The 21062-nt window shown below is 36.3% G+C and overlaps 1 protein-coding gene across 25 annotated transcripts in view; it reads right to left on the minus strand.

Moving 5' to 3' along the window:
- FIP1L1 (factor interacting with PAPOLA and CPSF1) overlaps positions 1-18819 on the minus strand; it is a 74475-nt gene extending 55656 nt beyond the window's left edge. For 5 of the 25 annotated variants that reach the window (XM_036416338.2, XM_036416320.2, XM_036416404.2 and 2 more), the window contains exons 1-7: positions 18530-18817; positions 17159-17198; positions 12030-12090; positions 10395-10498; positions 5194-5258; positions 4580-4687; positions 4020-4150 (exon numbers count right to left, since the gene is read on the minus strand). In XM_036416338.2, coding sequence (XP_036272231.1) covers positions 4020-4150; positions 4580-4687; positions 5194-5258; positions 10395-10498; positions 12030-12090; positions 17159-17198; positions 18530-18614 — 594 coding nt within the window. In that variant the 5' untranslated portion in view covers positions 18615-18817. Of the gene's footprint in view, positions 1-3669; positions 3739-4019; positions 4151-4579; positions 4688-5193; positions 5259-10394; positions 10499-12029; positions 12091-17158; positions 17199-17306; positions 17352-18529 lie in introns of all 25 variants that reach the window. The other 20 variants (XM_045572567.1, XM_036416328.2, XM_036416271.2 and 17 more) reach the window with 9 other exon arrangements.
- Positions 18820-21062: the final 2243 nt, after the last annotated feature.

Below are 21062 nucleotides of genomic sequence, written 5' to 3' on the forward strand. Positions count from 1 at the left end.
TATATAATTACACATTTTTTTGTCAATTGACTATTTTTATACTTATTAAACTTCATCTTTCGTTTTACTAACAAAACCAAAACAATAAAACCTATTTGTGAAGTATATAAAAGACTTTAATGAATGTCAAATGTTTATCATCATGAAGCACTATAGTAAACACATGGAGGGTTATTTGTAGTATTTCTCTCATCTTGTTAGTATGTTTGAAAATTACTTAATGAAAGTTAAAAAAAAAAAATAAAGATTCCTCAATCTGTTGCTTTGTCTATTCAGCAGAATTAAGTTCAGGTCCTAGTTCATTCAGTTCCCACAGTACTATTACAATTTCCTATCTGGTTTCTGACTCCCTTCTCTCCTCCTTATAGTATACAACTTACTCTGGAGCCATTTCCCCCTCTCTCTCTCTCTCTCTCTCTCTCTCTCTCTCTCTCTCTGGAGCCATTTCTCTCTCTCTCTCTCTCTCTCTCTCTCTCTCTCTCTCTCTCTCTCTCTCTCTCTCTCTCTCTCTCTCTCTCTCTCTCTTTCTCTTTTGTATAAACCAGATTTGCCCATGCTATTCTACTCAAGAATTTTCAAATAGCTTCCAATCCCTTACACAAAAGTCTGGTAGACTAGTTCAAGATTAAGGTCTTTCTCATCATGGCCCTAATTCTACCATTTCCAGGCTATTCTATAGTTCCTCTCACCCTCCTCCATTGTCCTTTCATGCACTATCTGGTTTTGTTCATGCTGCTCTCTGAGAATAATGTTCTATATTCCTTATCTCCTAATAAAAACTCTCATCTTTCAATTATGACCTCTCTTATCTTGCTTGACTTCACAATGTAGGATAACTCACTCTCTCCTCTGAACTCCCTACTGTACTTTGTCAAAGCCATCAACATAACATTTGTCACAATATATCGTGGCTTCTTCATACGGACACTTCATTCACTCAAATCATGAGCCCCTTATGTGCATGGCACTCATCATGAGCTCCTTGAACATAGAAACTCTTTCTGTAACATCTAACACAATGCTAGATACACTGGAAATGCTCATATAACAGGAAAGTTGGGGAAGGTATTTTTCTTCTCTTGCTCACCAATCCTAATAATTCCAGTTCAAATGGTGGATAAATGGGTCAGAGCTTGGACTTTCTTTATCCAAACACAATACAAAATGAGGTCAGAATAGTATTAACTTATTAAATCACTCTCCTGTTCACAATAGGCTGTAACTTCTCTAACTCATAGTCTTTGTTTCTAGGCTTTCTAGAATTCAACCACATTCCACAAACCCATCTCTCTTCTCCTTTCCAAAAAGAATTCTCTGATCCAATAATACTAATTATTTAAATAATTCTCTCATTTAATTCTACTCAATTAAGACATGTTTCTTTGTCCAAGCCATTTCCTAAATCTCCAATGTTTTCTTCTCTTCTCCATATTCTCAAGGCTTTAAGATTGCATATATTTCTCTACCATTAAAGCAGACTTTAATCTTAAAACATACACACCCACAGACATACACACACTGCACACACACACCAGAAATAGAATAAACCAATGCAATTTCTAATCCCAAAGTACTTTCTAACTCTCATTTCTCCAATTTCTATAGCATTTTGTCTAATATACATTTTAGCACTAAATATGTAAGAAATTTGCCCCTGCATATTTGAAATACCAATTATATCTTAAATTTTTTATACACTATAGAGTTTCAGAATAGATAATAAAAGAGAAGAATCCCACAGAAATCTGAACAAGGATATTTCTTAAACTTAATGTGACAGAAACTTTTCTGAAATTGAATGTAAATCAAATTATAGCCTAAAATGCCAAACACTCCCACACACCATTAGTTGCAGATTTTGACCATTATCAATGAAACATATCCTAAAAAGCTCAATATATATAAAGAAAAAAATGTGAGCCACATATATTAAAATACATAACCTATTGATTTTTAATAGGTGATATTTAACCACATTATTGAGTCAGGAAAAGTCCTTAGACTACACCGATCAAATTCAAGCCCTTATTAATTCAGAATCTAATGAATCAGAATGAAACAATGACTTCCTCTCATATAACCTAAAGAAACTTCAAAAATAATTTTTCAATGGACAGTATGAATATTAAAAAACTCATTCCCAATTGCTACCTTCAATATGAGACCAGTCCCTAGGAGTTTCTTTTTTATTTTTTAGTTTATGAAGTTAACTGCAAAAAGAGCAAGTATATAGAAGCTGGCAGTTTACAAAGGAACTTCTCATTTCTGTTAGAGAAAATATAAAGCAATACTGCAAATGAACCATTTCATCATCAAAACAACTTTTTTATCTATTCACAGTAATCATATATAACAATTAGAGGCCTGATGCATGAAAGAGTAAGACTTCCTTCCCCTGCCTGCAGGCACCTGCTTCCCTCATAGCCCCGACTTCATCAGGAAGGTTGTCCAGTCTAATTAGCATATTATGCTTTTATTATTATAGATAAATGTCTAAATAAATAGATATCACCAAAAAGAACCTGATGACCACTTAAAGTATGAAAAACAGCATCACACACTTTCAAAATAGTTACCGCAGAACAAGCAGCAAATACCCAGAAGGTAGAACATAAGTTAAATTCTCTACACCACATGTGTCAAACACAAGGCCCGCGGGCCAAATCCGTCCCGCCAGGCCTTGCAATGTGGCCCGCACCGCGCTGTCATCACTGCACTCCGCTGCGTTTCCATCACAATGACAGTTTATGACTGTTCAGTAAACCATTCGGCCCGCGATTTAGGCTGGATTTTAGATTTTGGCCCCTTCTCTGATTGAGTTCAACACCCCTAATCTACACAGAACTGTGTTCCAGCAGAGTAGCTACATCTGTGGATACAGCACATGTATAAGGCACTATTTCAGTGGACAGGGCTGCAGTCCCAAAAGCACAAAAAAGTTCCTGTCCAAAAATTTCCCTAAATATACAAATCAATCTAAAAGCCACTCCCAATCTTCATCCCAGTGTCATTCAATACACGTATCAATAATTAAGAATTAAGGTCAAGAAAGCAGTACACAAACAGGTTTTGAGAAGAGTAGGTTGCTATGTATTGCAGAAGTATGAAAATATATTATTCTTTGGATTAGGTCTGTGATTATATGAAATGAAGAAGCCAGAAGTCAAGACCTGACACCCAAGTGGTAATACAATCAGCATGCAAGTTCCTCACTAAACCCTACTCCTCTTTTAGTATTAATTTAAAAGTGAATGGTTTTATCCTATTTAATCCTATTTTATCTCTTAAGAGACTCTCAAAGAATAAGGAAGATTCCTGATCTATCTTTACACCAATAATTTCAGTTGTCAAGCTGATAATAAGCCATCTTCCTTACCATTTTTAAAAATAAAATTAGGTAAAATAAATCCCTAAATCTGATAAAGATTATAGTGTGATCCACAATGAGCTTAACCTACTGGTGTGAACTAAAATCTCCTACAAACATATACTAATTCAAATGCTTGCAAAAGTGGAGATAAAACATCAGCAACTTTGTAAGTCACCAAGAAGCTGAAGGTTTGGGAAAAAGGAGTTATTCCACTTTATTATTGTCCTTAAGTAGTGGTATGGAAGCAGACTCAAGAACAAAATAATGAGAGCAACCAAGGACAATTTACTAAGATTCACCTTAAAAAGATTGAATCTGCCATCTTGGATCTCTGCACCTGGTGTACCTTCCATAGTACAGTCTTCGGCCTAAGTTAAATTGCATATTCCCCATTAAGATACCACATAATCTTTAACTGATAGGCCATATAAAGACAAACTAGCTGTGGCTAATCTGAGACTTAAACAAAGATCATCAGAAAATCATTAATATGAAACTGAAAGGGAAAAAACCCAACATGGTAACAACAACAGAATTTTTAAACTATCGTATAGCTTTTAACCACATTTAAAGGAAAAAGAGATTTATTTAGAAGTAATATTGAAATAGTAGAAAATGCTGGGGTATTTTGGAACATTTTATTAATTACCGTAATTTTATTTGTGGTAGAGGTAACTGGTATAACTTCAAGTCCCATTCGTATCCTCTTTTGTTTTTCACAGTAAGCTTTCCAGGTATCTTCATTAAACCCATAATTAAAATAATCAGAAAGATCAGCACCTAAAGATAAAACACACTTTTAGTATACAAATGTTTCAAGTCTATTGTTTTGCAGCATATAAAATTTAATAATCTGTAAAATATAAATTTAGAGTTCTATTAGTCTTATCACTCTAATTTTACCAGCTCTCTCAATTACCATAAAGCAACAGAATTTTAAGAACTTTTTCTCAGAATTATTTCCTCTAGAAATGCATTATAATAAAATATGCAAGTCTACTTTACTATAATGCTAGGCTCACAGCAAGATTTAATAAATTCATTAATAATGATTAATTGATTACATTAATTCATTATTATTCACCTTTGCTCAAGACTACAAAAATTACATTAAAACAATAATATCCTAAATTGATATTGAAAAATACTTTCTAATGACTGTTTATACTATAAATCTTTTGAAACCAATATAATCCACCGTAAACTTACCAGGTTTACGCCATGGCTTATCTTCAAAAGAATCCAAATCTACCTCCGAGAGTGGAACTCCATTAATGCTTCCAGGTGCATCAAGGTCTACTCCTTTGACTTTTGATCCTATTTTATAAAATTACAAAATGGTGAAGAAGCTACATTAGCAAGAGGCTAGGAGATAAGATATACTGACACCTTTTTACTAGCACTCAATATGTCTAAGGTTCCAAAACAAAGCACTGGAGTAATGTTTACCATACTGATAAATAAAAGTTAAACTTTATGGTATAGCTATAACATAAAATGGATAAAGAGATTAGGGACTTGTTCTTTATAATAAGGGATTCCTGTACCACTATGAAATTGCTAACTTGCATGTTTTATATCACTTTTTGTACAGTCTGTGAGATAAATGCTTTTACCTTTTAAATAGTTGTATCACAAACAAGTTAAATAAACAAGCAAAACACCTGGCAGGAATCCTATATGGCCCATATAGCCTAAAATATTTATTACCTAACCTATGCTATATGGTCAAAACTGGCATTTTTAATTGACCTATTACAACCTATCACCTACTCAGATATGTCTTATTTTCCTATTGATACAGCTGCAAATAAAAAGTTTACCTGTAGATCCATAAACTCTTCCTCCTGTCTTGATATTAAGATTTACAGGTGCTGTACCATAACTCCTAAAACCAAAATAAAAATTATCCTGAGAAACTTAAACAGAAATAGCAATACATTTAATTATACAAATTATACAATCACATAGTAACTGAATAAACTGACAATGACTCTCACATTTTAGAAAATGTTTTAAACTAATTTCAAAGTCTGTCATTTCCTCAATAAAAGATAAAAATATTATTTAAAAGTTTGACTTGTTTTCCCTTTTCTGAAACCTACCTGCCACTAACTCAATATCCCACTATAGCACACTTCACAGAAAATTTGGCTGGGAAGAAAATAGTTTATATGCTTTTTCCTCATTCCTCATTTCCTAGTTGACGCAACATACACAGCAATCTGCAAGAATAAAATTTCTCTACCTTATTCCCAAATACAGTGACCTCCCTTTACTCCTTCCTGCACCTTCTATTGTTGATAAATCCTCTTTCAAATACCCATGGAGAGGAGAAACCAAGATGGCAGCATGGGTAAAAACCTAAACTGCAGATTCGCACAACAATTTTCAAAAATTCAACTAAAAGACAAAACAGACATTATCCAGAACCACAGGAAAGCTGACTGACTGGAAATTCTACAACTACCGTGTTTCCCCGAAAATAAGACATCCTCCGAAAATAAGACCTACTTACAGGTTTCCTTTTGAGTGAAATATAAGGTACCCTACCAAAAGTAAGGGCCCCACCCACCCCAGACTCTGCCTCATTAACTTTGTGAAACCTAAACTGCAAGAAGTTGTGACTTGGGTGAAGAATTCATGGGAGAAAATCACTGACAGTTGCATTGCAAATGCACTGCGAGCAGGCTACCTTGACAAGAAGTACTCATTTAAAGACAGTGCTATTGCTAAACATGAGAGATTTGGCCCACTGATTCTGAAAGAAATGGAGTCACAAGAAATTCACCAGGAAATTCAGGAATTGGATTGTTATGATGATGTTCCAGAAGATGATGACATGATTGTCATTGAATAAATGAGTAAATTCTTGATACTGTAGGATTCACAGTTTGTCTGGTTTGTGTTGACAACTACCGTACCATATACAGGTAATAAATTTCCTTTATTTTCATTTAACAATAAATGTGTACCGTATTCTTCTTCATGGAAAAATAAGACATCCCTGAAAATAAGACCTAGCGCATCTTTGGGAGCAAAAATTAATATAAGACACTGTCTTATTTTCGGGGAAACAGGGTAGAAGGAAAGAGAAAACCACAAGGAAAATCAGAGGAGCTGTAAAAGACAGGTACAGAGACACAGGCGCACACAGACAGGATGGAGCTGGAGAGGACAGGGCGGCTTAGTGTCTGGCTGGCGTTCTCTAGTGGGAAGGAGATAAAAGCTCGGACTGGGCTGAACCCCAGTTCCGAATGCACTGAACTCCAGTTCCAGGAAAGACCCTAGGGACCCAGGCTCCCATATGGGGAGAATCTAGGCTGCTATAAGGCGGAAACTCAGGGGAGCGGCGAAAGGCAGAGATCCGGAGGCACGCACATGAATGAGCACAGAGGACAGACTGTTGACTGTGCCACTGGATTGTCCTAGCAGGAAGGAGACAAAAGCTCCGGACTGCACTGAACCCCAGTTCTGACTGCTTTGAACCCCAGTTCCAGGTGAGAATCTGGGAATCCAGATTCATTGGGGGAGAGACTAAACTGTCTGGCAGCGGGCAAAACGTGAGGGCACCTTTCTCTCAGAGGTGCATGCAGCCATAGGGCAGGGCTGACAGGAAGCCAAGGCTGTAGGCTGTACCCTGAAACTCTGCCCCATCCAAGCTGAGCACAGAGGCTTCTGCAATTTTGCAAGCCTAATCAAATAAGGCTGTCACCTGGCATAAACACAGCTAATCCTCACAGCCAATTGGCCTGGAAGTCAAATCCTCCCACTGATACCAACAACAATCAAGACTTAATTACAACAAGACTGTACACACAGTCCACAAAGAGGTGCAACAAGTGTCCACCTCAGATAACTAGGGACTGGCCCATATAGGACACCTAGCACAAAAAGCTACTCTACCAACTCAGGGAAGCAATGAAAATGCGGAGACAAAGAAACAGATCACAAATGAAAGAAATGGAGGAAAATAAAGAACTGGAGATAGAGTTCAAAACCATGGTTATAAGGTTTTTCAAGAATTTCCTAGACAAGGCCAATAAATTTAGCGAGACCCTCGAGGATATGAGAGAGACCTCGAGGATATGGAAAAGGACCAACTAGAAATTAAACATACACTGACTGAAATAAAAAACATTATAGAGACACCCAACAGCAAACTAGAGGAACTCAAGAATCAAGTCAAAGATTTGAAATACAAAGAAGCAAAAATCACTCAACTGGAAAAGCTAAAAGAAAAAATAATACAAAAATTTGAAGACAGTGTAAGAAGCCTCTGGGACAACTTCAAGTGTACCAGCATCAGAATTATGGGGGTGCCAGAAGAGAGAGCAAAATACTGAAAACCTATTGGAAGAAATGACTGAAAACTTCCCCCATCTGGTGAAAGAAATAAACTTACAAGTCCAGGAAGCACACAGAACCCCAAACAAAAGGAATCCAAAAGGACCACACATAGACACATCATAATTAAAATGCCAAGAGCAAAAGACAGAAAGAGAATATTAAAAGCAGCAAGAGAAAAACAGTTAATTACCTACAAGGGAGCACCCATACGATTGTCAGCTGATTTCTCAACAGAAACTATGCAGACCAGATGGGAGTGGCAAGAAATAGTCAAAGTGATGATTAGCAACAGCCTACAACCAAGAGTACTCTACCCGGCCAAGCTGACATTCAGAATCAAAGGTCAGCTAAAGAGCTTCAAAAATAAGAAAAAGTTAAAGGAGTTCATCAACACCAAATCAGTATTATATGAATGCTGAAGGAGAGGAAAAAGAAAAAGGTAAAGATATAAATTATGAACAACAAATACATATCTATTAACAAGTGAATCTAAAAATCAAGTGAATTAAAAATCTGATGTACAGAATAAACTGGTGAACATAATAGAATCAGGGGCATAGAAAGGGAGTAGACTGACAAATCTCAGGGGGAAAAGAATGTGGGGGGTGCAGAAAGAGACTGGACAAAAATCGTACACCTATGGATGAGGACAGTGATGGAGGGGAGGTAAGGGAAGAGGGTGGGATGGGAACCAGGTGGAGGGGGAAAAGAGGAACTATGGGGGGGAAAGAGGAACAATTGTAATAATCTGAACAATAAAGTGAGTTCCTGAAATAAAAAACTTTTGCAAACAAAGGCTCTACTGAAGAGATAAAATGTAGGGGTAGGAACAGTAGATTTACAGTTGTGAATATAGTAAACAATGTATTTTTATATTATTATTTATTAATAATTATATTATCATCGGCATCATCATTATTAACCTATTTTTGCCCACACAACTTCAAATGTACTGATGTGTATTGTATATATATATTGGTTGATTCCAGGTAAGGCTGCTTAACCTGTTAACCGGGGATTTCCCATTTTAATGACGCAACCTGTAAGGGCACGTACTCTTTCACTAGGACATGTCAGTACATCACGCCCGGAGGACATAATTTCATATTATTTTTTTTTATTTATACTTAATAAAAATAAATGAAATATATATTTTTTTTCATTTATTTATATATATAAAGCACAAAGGAAAATACAAAATTAAAAAAAGAAAAGAAAATACCGACAAAAAAAATGGACACGTCGAATTAAAAAATTATAAATTTTACAAACAATGATAAAGATTACAAAAAATAGCCAAAACTGGTTTGGCTCAGTGGATAGAGCGTCGGCCTTCGGACCTAAAGGTCCCGGGTTCGATTCCGGTCAAGGGCATGTACCTTGGTTGCTGGCACATCCCCAGTGGGGTGTGTGCAAGAGGCAGCTGATCGATGTTTCTCTCATCTCATCTCATCGATATTTCTAACTCTCTATCCCTCCCCTTTCCTTCCTCTCTGTAAAAAAAATCAATAAAATATTAAAAAAAAAAAAAAAAAAAAAGATTACAAAAAATATATACCGTCCCTCTCGGGGCGCAACATATATTTCAAGGACGTATTCATACATCCTATCCATTCCCGATATTGTTTACGTTTGACGTATTTATAGGTCCCGCTTGGTTAACAGGTTAATGAACTATATTTTATGTGCCCAATGGACAACTACATTGTACATCCAATCTAAAAAACACAGAATACAACCTTGACTCTTATGCTAACACAAAAACAAAATCACAACCTGTACTTTAATATATCCCTTCCAATATTTCCGTAAGATTTTATACATACTTAATCAGTCATTCACTTGATTCAGAATTTTACTGAAAAAAGTCTACAGGATAATTAATAATTTAAAAAAACACTGTGATAATCAAAAAGCAATATTGTTGATACTGTTTTACTAGACAAAAAAATTAAAAACCTAAACTCAGCTTTGGATAATAAAATCACAAAACAATACAAATGCAAACTGCAAATTAAGGTTTTCTAATTCCAACTAAAGAATTTGTTGTATTCAATTCATTTATAAAAACTTTAATTTCAGCCGAGACCGGTTTGGCTCAATGGATAGAGCTTCGGCTTGGGGACTGAAGGGTCCCGGGTTCGATTCCGGTCAAGGGCATGTACCTTGGTTGCGGGCATATCCCCAGTAGGGGGTGTGCAAGAGGCAGCTGATCGATGACTCTCTCTCATCGATGTTTCTAACTTGCTATCTCTCCCTTCCTCTCTGTACAAAATCAATAAAATATATTAAAAAAAAAAAAAACTTTAATTTCAGGAATCAAATATACTGTTACTCCCATGTAACTTTACCTAATTATCTTTAGAAAAGAAATATTGTCATGGTGAAATTCCTTTTATCATAGGCTGCAATTAAAACCTAACATATACTGTGCCCACGTTTCGGGGCTTAATCCCCAACAGAGGGCATACATGAGGCAGCCAATCAATTATTCTCTTTTATCACAGGCGTTTCTCTCTCTCTCTACCTCTCCCTCTTAGAAATCAAATAATAATACTAATTTCAGGTATACAACATGATGCAAAGTGTTTCAATTAAATCAACCACTAATGGCTTGAAAAAAAGCATACTATCTTTGATTTAGTCACACAATTGTTACTTAAAAATAACTTACCCATACTGTGGTGCTCCCGTTTTAATGTCTCCTATAGTGACATGGACATCATCCTCATCATCATCACTGTCACTATCGCTATCATCTTCAGTCTCAGTCACTTTCTATACCAACATAAACAATTATGAAATACATTCAATAATCCAATTCAATATTTGATATGAATAAATGAAAAAAATAACCATTTTGCAATTAAGCTACAGATTTATAGAAAAAAGTTAAAAGCTCACAGAACTGATCCTTATTTCAATTCATTTATAACTTCAATGATTTACATGGTAAAAAGGATAAGAATGTGAAAACCTCTTTTACCGGCATCATTTTATCATTTATAACTGCTCCTTTTGCAAAAAGAATCTAACGCAATTTACTAATATAGAGAGAAGATAAAATTATTAAAAAGTATTTGAGAAGTTCTTGGTGAAAAGAATATATAAAGTTAAGAGGCAAACAATTTTAACAGTCAGTGTCAAGGTGAAAAACCAGCAAATAGCCCTGGCCAATGCTGCTCAGTGGTAGAGCACTGGCCAGAGAGCCTAAAGCTCGTGGCTGTGCTTTCGTCAAGGACGAATTCCTGGGCAGTAGGGTCCTTATTGGCCTAGTAAGGGCGTGTGTGAGAAGAAACCAATTTAATCTTTCTCTTCCCCTCAAATTCCCGCCCACTTGCTCTAAAAAAATCAATGGGAAAAATATCCTTAGGTGAAGATTAAAAAATTTTTTAGCCGAAACCGGTTTGGCTCAGTGGACAGAGCATCAGTCTGTGGACTGAAAGGTCCCAGGTTCGATTCCGGTCAAGGGCATGTACATTGGTTGTGGGCACATCCCCAGAGGGAGTGTGCAGCAGGCAGCTGGTCGATGTTTCCCTCTCATCAATGTTTCTGGCTCTCTATCTCTCTCTCTTCCTCTCTGTAAAAAAATCAATAAAATATATTAAAAAAATTTTTTTTTAAAAAGCACCAAATAGTTCGAGAGCACCTCACTTATTCCTGGAATTCATTTACACCTAAAAGAGGCCCTGCATGCAAAAGGTTGAGGGAATACTTTGTTTCTATAAGTAAAAGAAAGGCCATTTACAAGCGTTTGTTGTGGCTCTAAAAGGCTATTTTGTGCTTTGTCACAAAATAGTCAATTTTAAAAGTAGAAAAATTAGGCGTAATAATTTTTGATACAAATTTGTAGAGTAACTATGGGGACGGGAATAAAATGCTAAAAATAGTCATAGGATCCATATGTTCACACACACCCCAAAAAACATCACTTTCAATGAGGTCAAATACTATCACTTATACAAAAAACTTTTTGCTGAAAAAAAAACATGGCAATCAAACTTAGGATTTAAGACTCAAATGTCTGCTTTGAAAATCAGGGTATAATCTATGTAGATGATCTATAACCAGTTCCTTGAAATAAACATCAAGCCTATGCACAATGCTCTATTTCATCTGAAATCTTGCCACTACTTCTCTTCGTTATGCTTTTGATGGCACGAGATGAGGTAAGTGATGTTAAGAGGGGGCCAGATCAAGGAGGATAATTAAAGTCATATTGAATTTTGGCTTTCTTCCTTAGTGAAGGTAAAACTATTGATAAAGATTTTAAACAGAGAAGTAAAGAGATTTCAAATCTTTATGTTACCGGTTTAGGTACGCCATTCTCAGCCGTTTCATCTTCATTTCCAGATGGAGGATTATTGGCACTACAAACAACAAAAATAAGTGCATGTGGTCAGTATTACTTCTGAGAAGTACAGATAAGATATCCTAGTATTTTTAAGCTATGCCTGATAGTTTCCTAAAATTGTCTCCACTAGATGGTAAGAAAATAAATAGTAAAAACTACCTACTCTGTATTTCTCATGCTTTACTCAACATTAGAAATAGAATGGAACTCCCTCCAAATTTGTTAATGGTGTCAAATTTGCAATTTAATGGTGGAATATAATTTAAGGTTTGTTTTTTTTACACTGTAAAAATATGCATCACATTTATACTTATCCTAAACTTTTATCAAACATCCTGTGTGTGTGTGTGTGTGTGTGCCACAACTAAATGTAATTGTCAAGGACTATGTAAGTTTCCTATTTTCAGATTTGTAATATGATCACATTATCTCTTTTAGTATTCAGTTAACATACATTCTTTTTCCTGGCTTTCTGTTTCATCACTTTATTGGATGTACTAGTATGTTCCTTGTATAGAAAATAAATTTTAAAATAAAAAAGTTTATATTCATTTAAGACTGCTTTCCAATTTGACACTAAAGATAGCTGTAGATAACTTTTGATGCATTAAAAAACTTTTTTTAAGGCCAGTTATCTTGAAGTCGCCGTTATAAAAAAATTGACACAATCGTAAAATACTCTTATTCTCTTATATCTTTTTCACAAATGTCTTATCACAAACACTTGGCCATTTACAATCAAATACAACTTCTAGTACTATAGCGTTAATTGGTTTCTTATTTTTTTAATAATTATAATTTTCATAGTGGGAATTAACCATTAACCTCATTTATAGAAAAGGAAATGCAAGTATAAAGCAACTAACAATTACTTAGGTCAAAGACCTCATTAGATTTCTGCTATCTTCTAAACTTCATTCTGTATCAAGCAGTTTCTATATAAATCAATTTAACCTCTCTACCTTGGCATTTTATAATACAACCTCCAAATAAAGTAGAATGAAAAATAAAAACTATAGTTTATGTTATATTTTCATTGTTTTACTGCTTGACTCAAGAAAACAAACCTGAAACTATATTTCTTTGGTACATTTACTCCTGCTTAAATAAGCTTCCAGGTAGCCAGAAAGAAGTTCAACTTGTTTATGTCAAAAAACAATATGGTTAACCAAGACATGGATAGGTAAAACATGAGAGAATTGGAGACAGTAAAATGCAATGGTTAAGAAGAGCATCGGTTTTAATAATGAACCAGTCACAAAGAAGCTGGAGAAAATTCTAACAAGGACTCAGCTTACTTGGGGAAATGCAATTTTGTACCAACATGGATACTAGAACTCTGGTTTGTTGCTCTCTTTCCCAATAAACCTTTAGGAGTTTTAATTCTCTATCACCATTAAAATGCTAAAAACATTATAAAATTATAAACATTTTCTAGAAAAATAAAATCTGAAGGGTAGATCTTTCCCATAAGATTAAATTAGTTTAATAGCTCACTAAATAAAGTTTTATTAAGGAATATAAAGACATTTTTGGTAGTACTTAGGCAAGGCAAAAGGTACCTCTCCAATAAATTTAATTGAGCTGTGTATTGTGGAATTAAAATTAAATAATGTTTAATCAGAAATAAGCTTCAAGAATTATCCATATAACCAAAAACTGGTATTAACAAAAATGAATGAAATAAAAATTAGCTCACAAAAAGGTGTATTTAGTTGTGAGTCTAGACCTTGTTATCAATTAATTTCTTAACTAACTGTTAAACAGGGTATAAAGAGTATTTAATTACTTTCAAAATTATAAATTACACAAATCCTCACCCTATGGCTAAGATTAGCATTAGAAACTAGGTTGAATACATACATTTAAAAGCCAGGTGATAAAATTTCAAATATAACAATGAGTAGTTTGTTTTTTAAATGTCTTTCTACATAAGGAATAATTATGAGGAAGAATAGGCTAATTTCAGCATCCCCAAAGCTATTTCTATTTATACTTCTTACTTTGTCTCTCCCTTCACTTGTATTCAAATAACAGCTTTGAGATATAATTCATACACCACACTATCCACTCATCTCAAATGCGCAACTCAATGGGTCTAGTAATAATTAATGTCGTTTTTAACATTTGTTTAAAATCTTGCTTGGCGTTGACTTGTATTGACATAACCTTCAAACACGTGGTATCTACAGAACGTGTGAAGTGCAATTAACAAGTTTTGCTTGAAAAAGTTTGTGTTTGGTTTGGTTTGTGTTGCAAAACTAGGGCTAAGAAGATGGCGGATGAAGAGCATATTGGGCACTGCATGCTTTACGAGTTCCAATTAGGAAGAAAAGCAAGTGAGGCTGCAAAAAACATCTGTAGTGCTCTTGGTCAAGATGCAGTTAGCGCCAGAAAATGCCAGCGTTGGTTTGAGAAATTTCGCCAGGGAAATTTTTCGTTAGATGACAAGAGTGGTCGAGGCCGTGTGTCCAATTTTGATCAAGAAGCTCTTCAAGCTCTTTTGGTGCAAAATCCTCAAATTACCCAACAAGAGCTTGCGACAACTTTAAATTGTTCACAAAAAACAATTTCCAATCAATTGCGTGCACTTGGCAAAGTCCAAAAGTTTGGAAAATGGGTTCCTCATGAGTTGACCGACAACAACTGACAATCAATCAAAGAGTCACAATTTGCAGTTCGCTCCTCTCTCGTCAAAACCGTTTGCCGTTTTTAGAGCAAATTGTTACCGGAGATGAACAATGGGTGCTGTATGTTAATTTGAAAAGGCGGCCTCAATGGTTGGACAAAAATGAGGCTCCACAGCCCACGCCAAAACCTGACTTGCATGCGAAAAAAGTGATGTTGTGTGTTTGGTGGAATTTTAAAGGAATTCTTCATTATGAACTTTTACCATCTACCCAAACCATTACAAGTGCAGTGTATAGTGCCCAATTGGAAAGGTTAGCCCAAGCTTTAAGAGAAAAAGAACCCGCGCTGATTAATCGGAAGGGCGTAATTCTTCACCACGATAACGCACGACCGCATACTGCAAGAATCACTGCTGAAAAACTGCGCCAGTTGGAATGGGAAGTTCTTCCTCAACCTGCATATTCTCCTGATATTGCCCCTTCCAATTACCATTTGTTTCGTTCTTTGCAAAACTTTCTTCTTGGAAAAAAATTTAATAATGAAGAATGCCTCAAAAATGCATTGACTGAATTTTTTGCATCAAAATCACAAGAATTTTACAACAGAGGGATTAAAATGCTTCCTGAGCGTTGGGCACAAGTAGTAGCAAACAACGGCAACTATATTGTTGATTAAATTTTGTTGTATTGTTTAAATAAATTCGATTTAAAAAAGTATTAGAAAACGACATTAATTATTATTATTATTAATTATTTATTATCAATTATCATTACTAATATATTTATAGAATAGTTCAACAACAACTATCTAATCCCAGAACATTTTCACCAATCCCCCAACCCCCCAAAAAATCTTGTATATATTAGTCACTCCCATTTTGACCTGTACTCAGTCAGGGCAACACTAAGTACTTATATCTCTATGAATGTACATATTCTGTCGATTTAATATAAATAAAATTATACAATATGCAGTCCTTTGTGACTGGCTTCTTTCACTTAGCATGTTTTCAAGGTTCACCCATTTTGCAACACACAAATAATTCATTTCCTTCTACTGTCAAATAGTATTCCACTGTATAAATATACTACATTTATCTATCCATTATTTGATAAACATTGGTTATTTCCATTTTTTTTTGGCTACTATGAATACTCCTGTACAGAAGATGCCCGAATATTATCCTTTCCTAAACACCACTTTCTTATGAGATGCTTAGGAACATAACTTTGTTTATACCAAATGATGTATGGCAGAATTGGTCTCGTTAAAGGTAGTTTCACATAAATCTGCAGAACAGAACCTAACAAGTTTTTGCGTAGATATATGTTTTCATTTCTCTTAAGGTATAGAACAAGGATTGGCAATCCTAAATCATATTGTGACTTTGTGTTTAATCTTTTTAAGACTCCGTCTGTTTCCCAAAGTAGCTGCACCATTTTACAATCCCAACATCAGTGTATGAGGGTACCAATTTCTCCATATCCTCACCAACACCTTGTTGCTGTCTTTATCACAGCCATCCTCGTGGTTGTGAAGTACTATTTCCCTCCCTTATTAAAACCAAATATTCTCTAAAAGTCGTTTGTTTTTAACCACCCCTCCCCCATTCATTATAGAACTCTAAGGCCTCTGGTCAGAGTAATGTCAGCATACCCATTAACTTGTATACAGAAGCTTTTCTGAAATTTAGAATTCAGTTTCTGGCTCCCTGTACATGTTCCTTAAATGATACTTACACTTTTCCAGTCACCTAAAAAAAGGGAACTACTCTTGTGTCAGGTTCATTAATTATACTTTGCATTTAAATACAAAATGCTGAAATTATAACCAAAGTGCATTACACCATCATAAATATTCATTGTAACTTAAGATTATGTATTTTTAAAATTTTTAAGTTTTTTCTTAATAGTCTTAATGGATATACTGTATACTCCACTTAAGAATGAAAAGTTACTTGCCGAAACCGGTTTGGCTCAGTGGATAGAGCGTTGGTCTGCGGACTGAAAGGTCCCGGGTTCGATTCCGGTAAAGGGCATGTGCCTTGGTTGAGGCCACATCCCCAGTGGGGGGTGTGCAGGAGGCAGCTAGTCGATGATTCTCTCTCATCAATGTTTCTAACCATCTATCCTTCTCCCTTCCTCTCTGTGAAAAATCAATAAAATACATTTAAAAAAATAAAAAATAAAAATAAAAAGTTACTTAACATTGAAAAGTATTTAAACCCTTACTGAAAAGTATTTAAAATCTTTTTCCCCTCAGCTACTAGAAAATAAACAGACTAGTCTAAGATTATGTCCTGAAACAGGAATAAACTCCCAAGGATTCGGTGTCTTCCAACCTTTAGTCAAAATGTAATCAAACCCAGGATTACAATGAAATAATTTTAACTTGTTGACAGAACCACTGTATCACAGTATCTGTGTTAAGTATCCACAAGAAATTTCACTAACCTGGCATTTTCTTCTTCTGGCCTTTCAACTTCATTTTCATCTACCAAAAAAAAAAAAATAAATACATAAATAAGTAAATAAAATTAACAAACTACTCTTAAAGAAACTAGTAGTATGAAAATCTGAAGTGATCATCACAAGCACTAACCTAGATCCTTTGCCAAATCACTGTGCACATGCACGTCCCATGGGCCTATAAGCACATCCAAAGTTAGATCACCTTATAATGACTTAACAAGACATGTCTTTTTATGAAAAAATAAAATAAAATCAGACTTTACTCCCATAAAAATAAACTTAAAGTGGTATTAAAGACTTCTAAATATTCGTTAAAAAATCCCACACATTTACATGTCAAAGAGTATTACTACTGCTAAATCTTGCCACCAAAGACAAATTATTTTATTTTACAAGTTTATCAAAATCAAAGTTTGTCAAAGTCACATCATCGCGGTGCTCAAACCTATACTTCCACTATACTATTCTAAAGACAATCAAGGATATACATTTCTGACAAGGAACAAGTATTAATTTTCAAATCTATCTATAACAAACAAGAAGGGGCTGTGACTTAATAACAGTTAAAAAGCAAATGTCTAAAGTGCTTTTCAAAACGGAAGTGCCATGATGTATTACATTTATTTAGAGAAAAACGAATGCATGAGATGACTGAAAACTATAAGCCTAAGGGGCATGTTACTGCCATGATGTGAGCTCAAGTGCAGTCTCTTAGAGAAGAAAACTTCACCTTGATACACACAGGAGACACTCGGGGTTTTCTTTATGGGCCATAGTGTATTCCATCTCTTTCTTTCTTTCTCTCTTAGTTATTTTTAAAGCACGACTTTCAGACAGGGAGGTACCCTTGCAGGTGCATTCCATACACACTGACCATCAAGAAACAAGACGTTAGTTTCACAGCATCAACTTTATTGAGCCACTTCACAACAACTGCTGCTTACAGGGACAGGAAGGGCATCCTCCAGCCCAGGGGCTGGGAGAGACACACCAGCACCGCTCAGAACCGTTTAGTGTGGTTTTTTTGTTTTTTAAGTAAAAAATAAAAAGCGCGGAGGCGAGGTGGCCCAGCAGTCCCGGCGAGGGGGAGGGCGAGGGTCCGGGGCCCCTAACCCCAGAGCCGCCGCTACCGCCGCGGGGTGCGAGCGTGTTTGGGGGTGTGGGCTGGGCGGAAGGAGGCCGTGGCCGGTGGGGAGCACGCACCCCGCGCCCGGCCCGCGTTAGGCCGAACCAGGTTCCGTACCGGAGGCCCCCGGCGCGGCCGTGCGGGGCCAGGGAGGACGGCCGTTTGCGCGCCGGGAGGGGAGGTCGGAGAGAGTCCGGGGCAGGGAGAAAGGACAGGAAGTTCCGTACCGCCATAGAGCCACTCTTCCTCCTCATCCCCTCCGGTCCCGCCGCTCAGCTCCGACACTAGGCGCTCGACCTCGCCGGCCGACATGGCCGCCCCGAGCACCACTTAAAGGCAGCGGTCAACAGCCCCCTCCAACCTCTTTCCCCAGCCTCGCTGGCCGAGGACGTGAGAGAGGCGCGAACCCGCCAGCGAGCGAAGGAGGAGAGCGCGAGACTCAAATCCACTGGACGCGGCTGCTGCGGAGGCCGCGAAAGAGACACGGGCCCCGGCGCGCCTGCGCATGCGCAGCGGCAGCCCGGCGGCGCAGCGTCGGTAGGTGGCTTTCTTCCGCCGCGGCGGCCCACCTGGACCTCGTTGCGCGTGCGCACCACGTTAGCCCCGCCCCCGTGGGATCCCACTTCGCCGCTTTAACTCTGATTTCTAGCGTGGCTTCCTGCGCACACCAGGGATCCCCCTCCCCCTCAGGTTCCTCCCATCACCCATGTTGCTTTGCCTGCCAGTAATCCATTGTCCCGTTCTTGAAGCTATCTCTTCTCAACCTTCGCATCTGTCTTTTTTTAATCTTCCGAAAGGCCTTATTTTATTCTTCATATGTTGTGACAGCCTTTATACAGAATAATTACCTTTCACCCCTGTTTCTTATTAAATAAGTAATCATAATTCATGTCTAATTTCTTGAAAAATTTTATTTTCACAGCAAACAAAAGCAAAATTAATATGTATATATGAATAATGCATTCTCCTTGTTAAAACAAAACATTACAGTTAAGGTCAAAAAACCCTCATTCAGGAGTCCTTTCCAAAGGACTTGTTTGTTAGCTGTGAATCAAACTGAAATTTTCCACACATTTACTTCAGGTGAATTATATTGTTTTATTGGGAGAACCCTAGGCTTACAGGGAATAGCACAGAATGTATCTTTCTGTGAATTGCTTTAAAAAAACAACTACTCAGCAATATCTTCAAGATCCTTTCATGTTAGTACATATATATCAAACTATTCCATTTTTAAGTGTTTCATAATATTGAATAGCATGGCTTTCATAAAGTAAATATGACTATATCTCTGTTCATGTCATTTAGATTGATTTCAACTTTTCACTTTAACACACAAAAAAACCTACAATGAAGATCCTTGTCAATGACTTCTCGCAGATTGGTACAAGTCTTTCTCCAAGAGAGATCATAAAGTATGTCCAGTTTTTATTTTAGTAGATAATGCCAAATTTTCAGGCCACTTTTGAGAGCACATGTTTCACGATGTTGCATCATTGGTTAAAACTGGTGTTCTAGTTCTTAATTGTAACTACCTAGTTGCTGACCCCAGGCAATCACCATTTCTATGCTTATTTTCTCATCTATAAAGTGGGAAAACTAAGTTAGATGATCTCTAAATCCCTTTTTCTTATAAAGTTTTCAAACAGGACACTTTTCAACACAAAGAAATCCATTTTCATTTTAATAATTAATATGTTTCCGTACCCTCAAACCAATAAAAACCATTTTCTGTTTATTTAACAGTTACTGAATACTTACCGTTTAAGAAATTTGAAAATAAAGATATAACTAAAACATAGTCCCCATTCTTAAACAACTCTCTATTCGGAAAAGGAGGCAAGAAATTATTCCTCCTACAGGAGAAAAGGTGGATATGCTATAAAAAAAATAAAAAATAAACACACACACACACAAAGTGTTTACATCCTAACAATACAACACCATTTTGTCTAATTTAAATAAATCATGTGGTTTTAATCCCTCTTACTTTTGAACTTTCTTTTATCTGCTATTCCCAGTCTCCCTTACCTGTTTAGGATAATCCCTGCATCCTTCTGAAATCTGTTGAAATATAATCAACTTCATGAAATCTTTCCTAAAATTCCACTTTATTTCCTCCCATTTTTTAATTTATTCAACAAATACATATGTAGGGTCTACCAAGTGCCAGGGACTCTTCCTGGCTATGTAGATTCAGCAGGGAGAAAAACAAAGTCTTCCCCTAGTGAAGCTTTCATTCTGATGAGCGGATAGCCAAAAAACCTAAATGTACAATATCTTGCCCTTTACTGACAGTAACGGAGTAAAGATTTTACATTCTGCTTGGGAGTATCATAAGGCAATCATTTATAGTTCTGTTTGTTTATCACTAGTGGCCCAGTGCACAGATTCATGCACATGGAAAGGAAATTAATTAGAATAAATATTTTAATATCACTATTCGCCCTTTCTCTATAATAGAAGTGTCAACAAAAAGGGATTTAGAGATCATTTAATTTAGTTTTCCCACTTTATAGATGAGAAAACAATTCATGATCAACAATGACAGAAACGCATGCAATTGGCACCACTGAGAGCATTACATGTATCTATCGTGCATGTGCGAGTCAACATTTATTTTTAAATTGCCAGTGTGCGTCATATGTACCTGCCGGTTGCTTAGTCGGACTGTTTGGTGGACAGATGGTCAGACACTTAGTCTTTTATATATATTGATTCCATGAGCATATAATGAACTTTAGTGATTTTGTAGAACAA

Source organism: Pipistrellus kuhlii, unplaced genomic scaffold, assembly GCF_014108245.1.
Source record: "Pipistrellus kuhlii isolate mPipKuh1 unplaced genomic scaffold, mPipKuh1.p scaffold_m20_p_1, whole genome shotgun sequence".
Classification (NCBI taxonomy): domain Eukaryota; kingdom Metazoa; phylum Chordata; class Mammalia; order Chiroptera; family Vespertilionidae; genus Pipistrellus; species Pipistrellus kuhlii.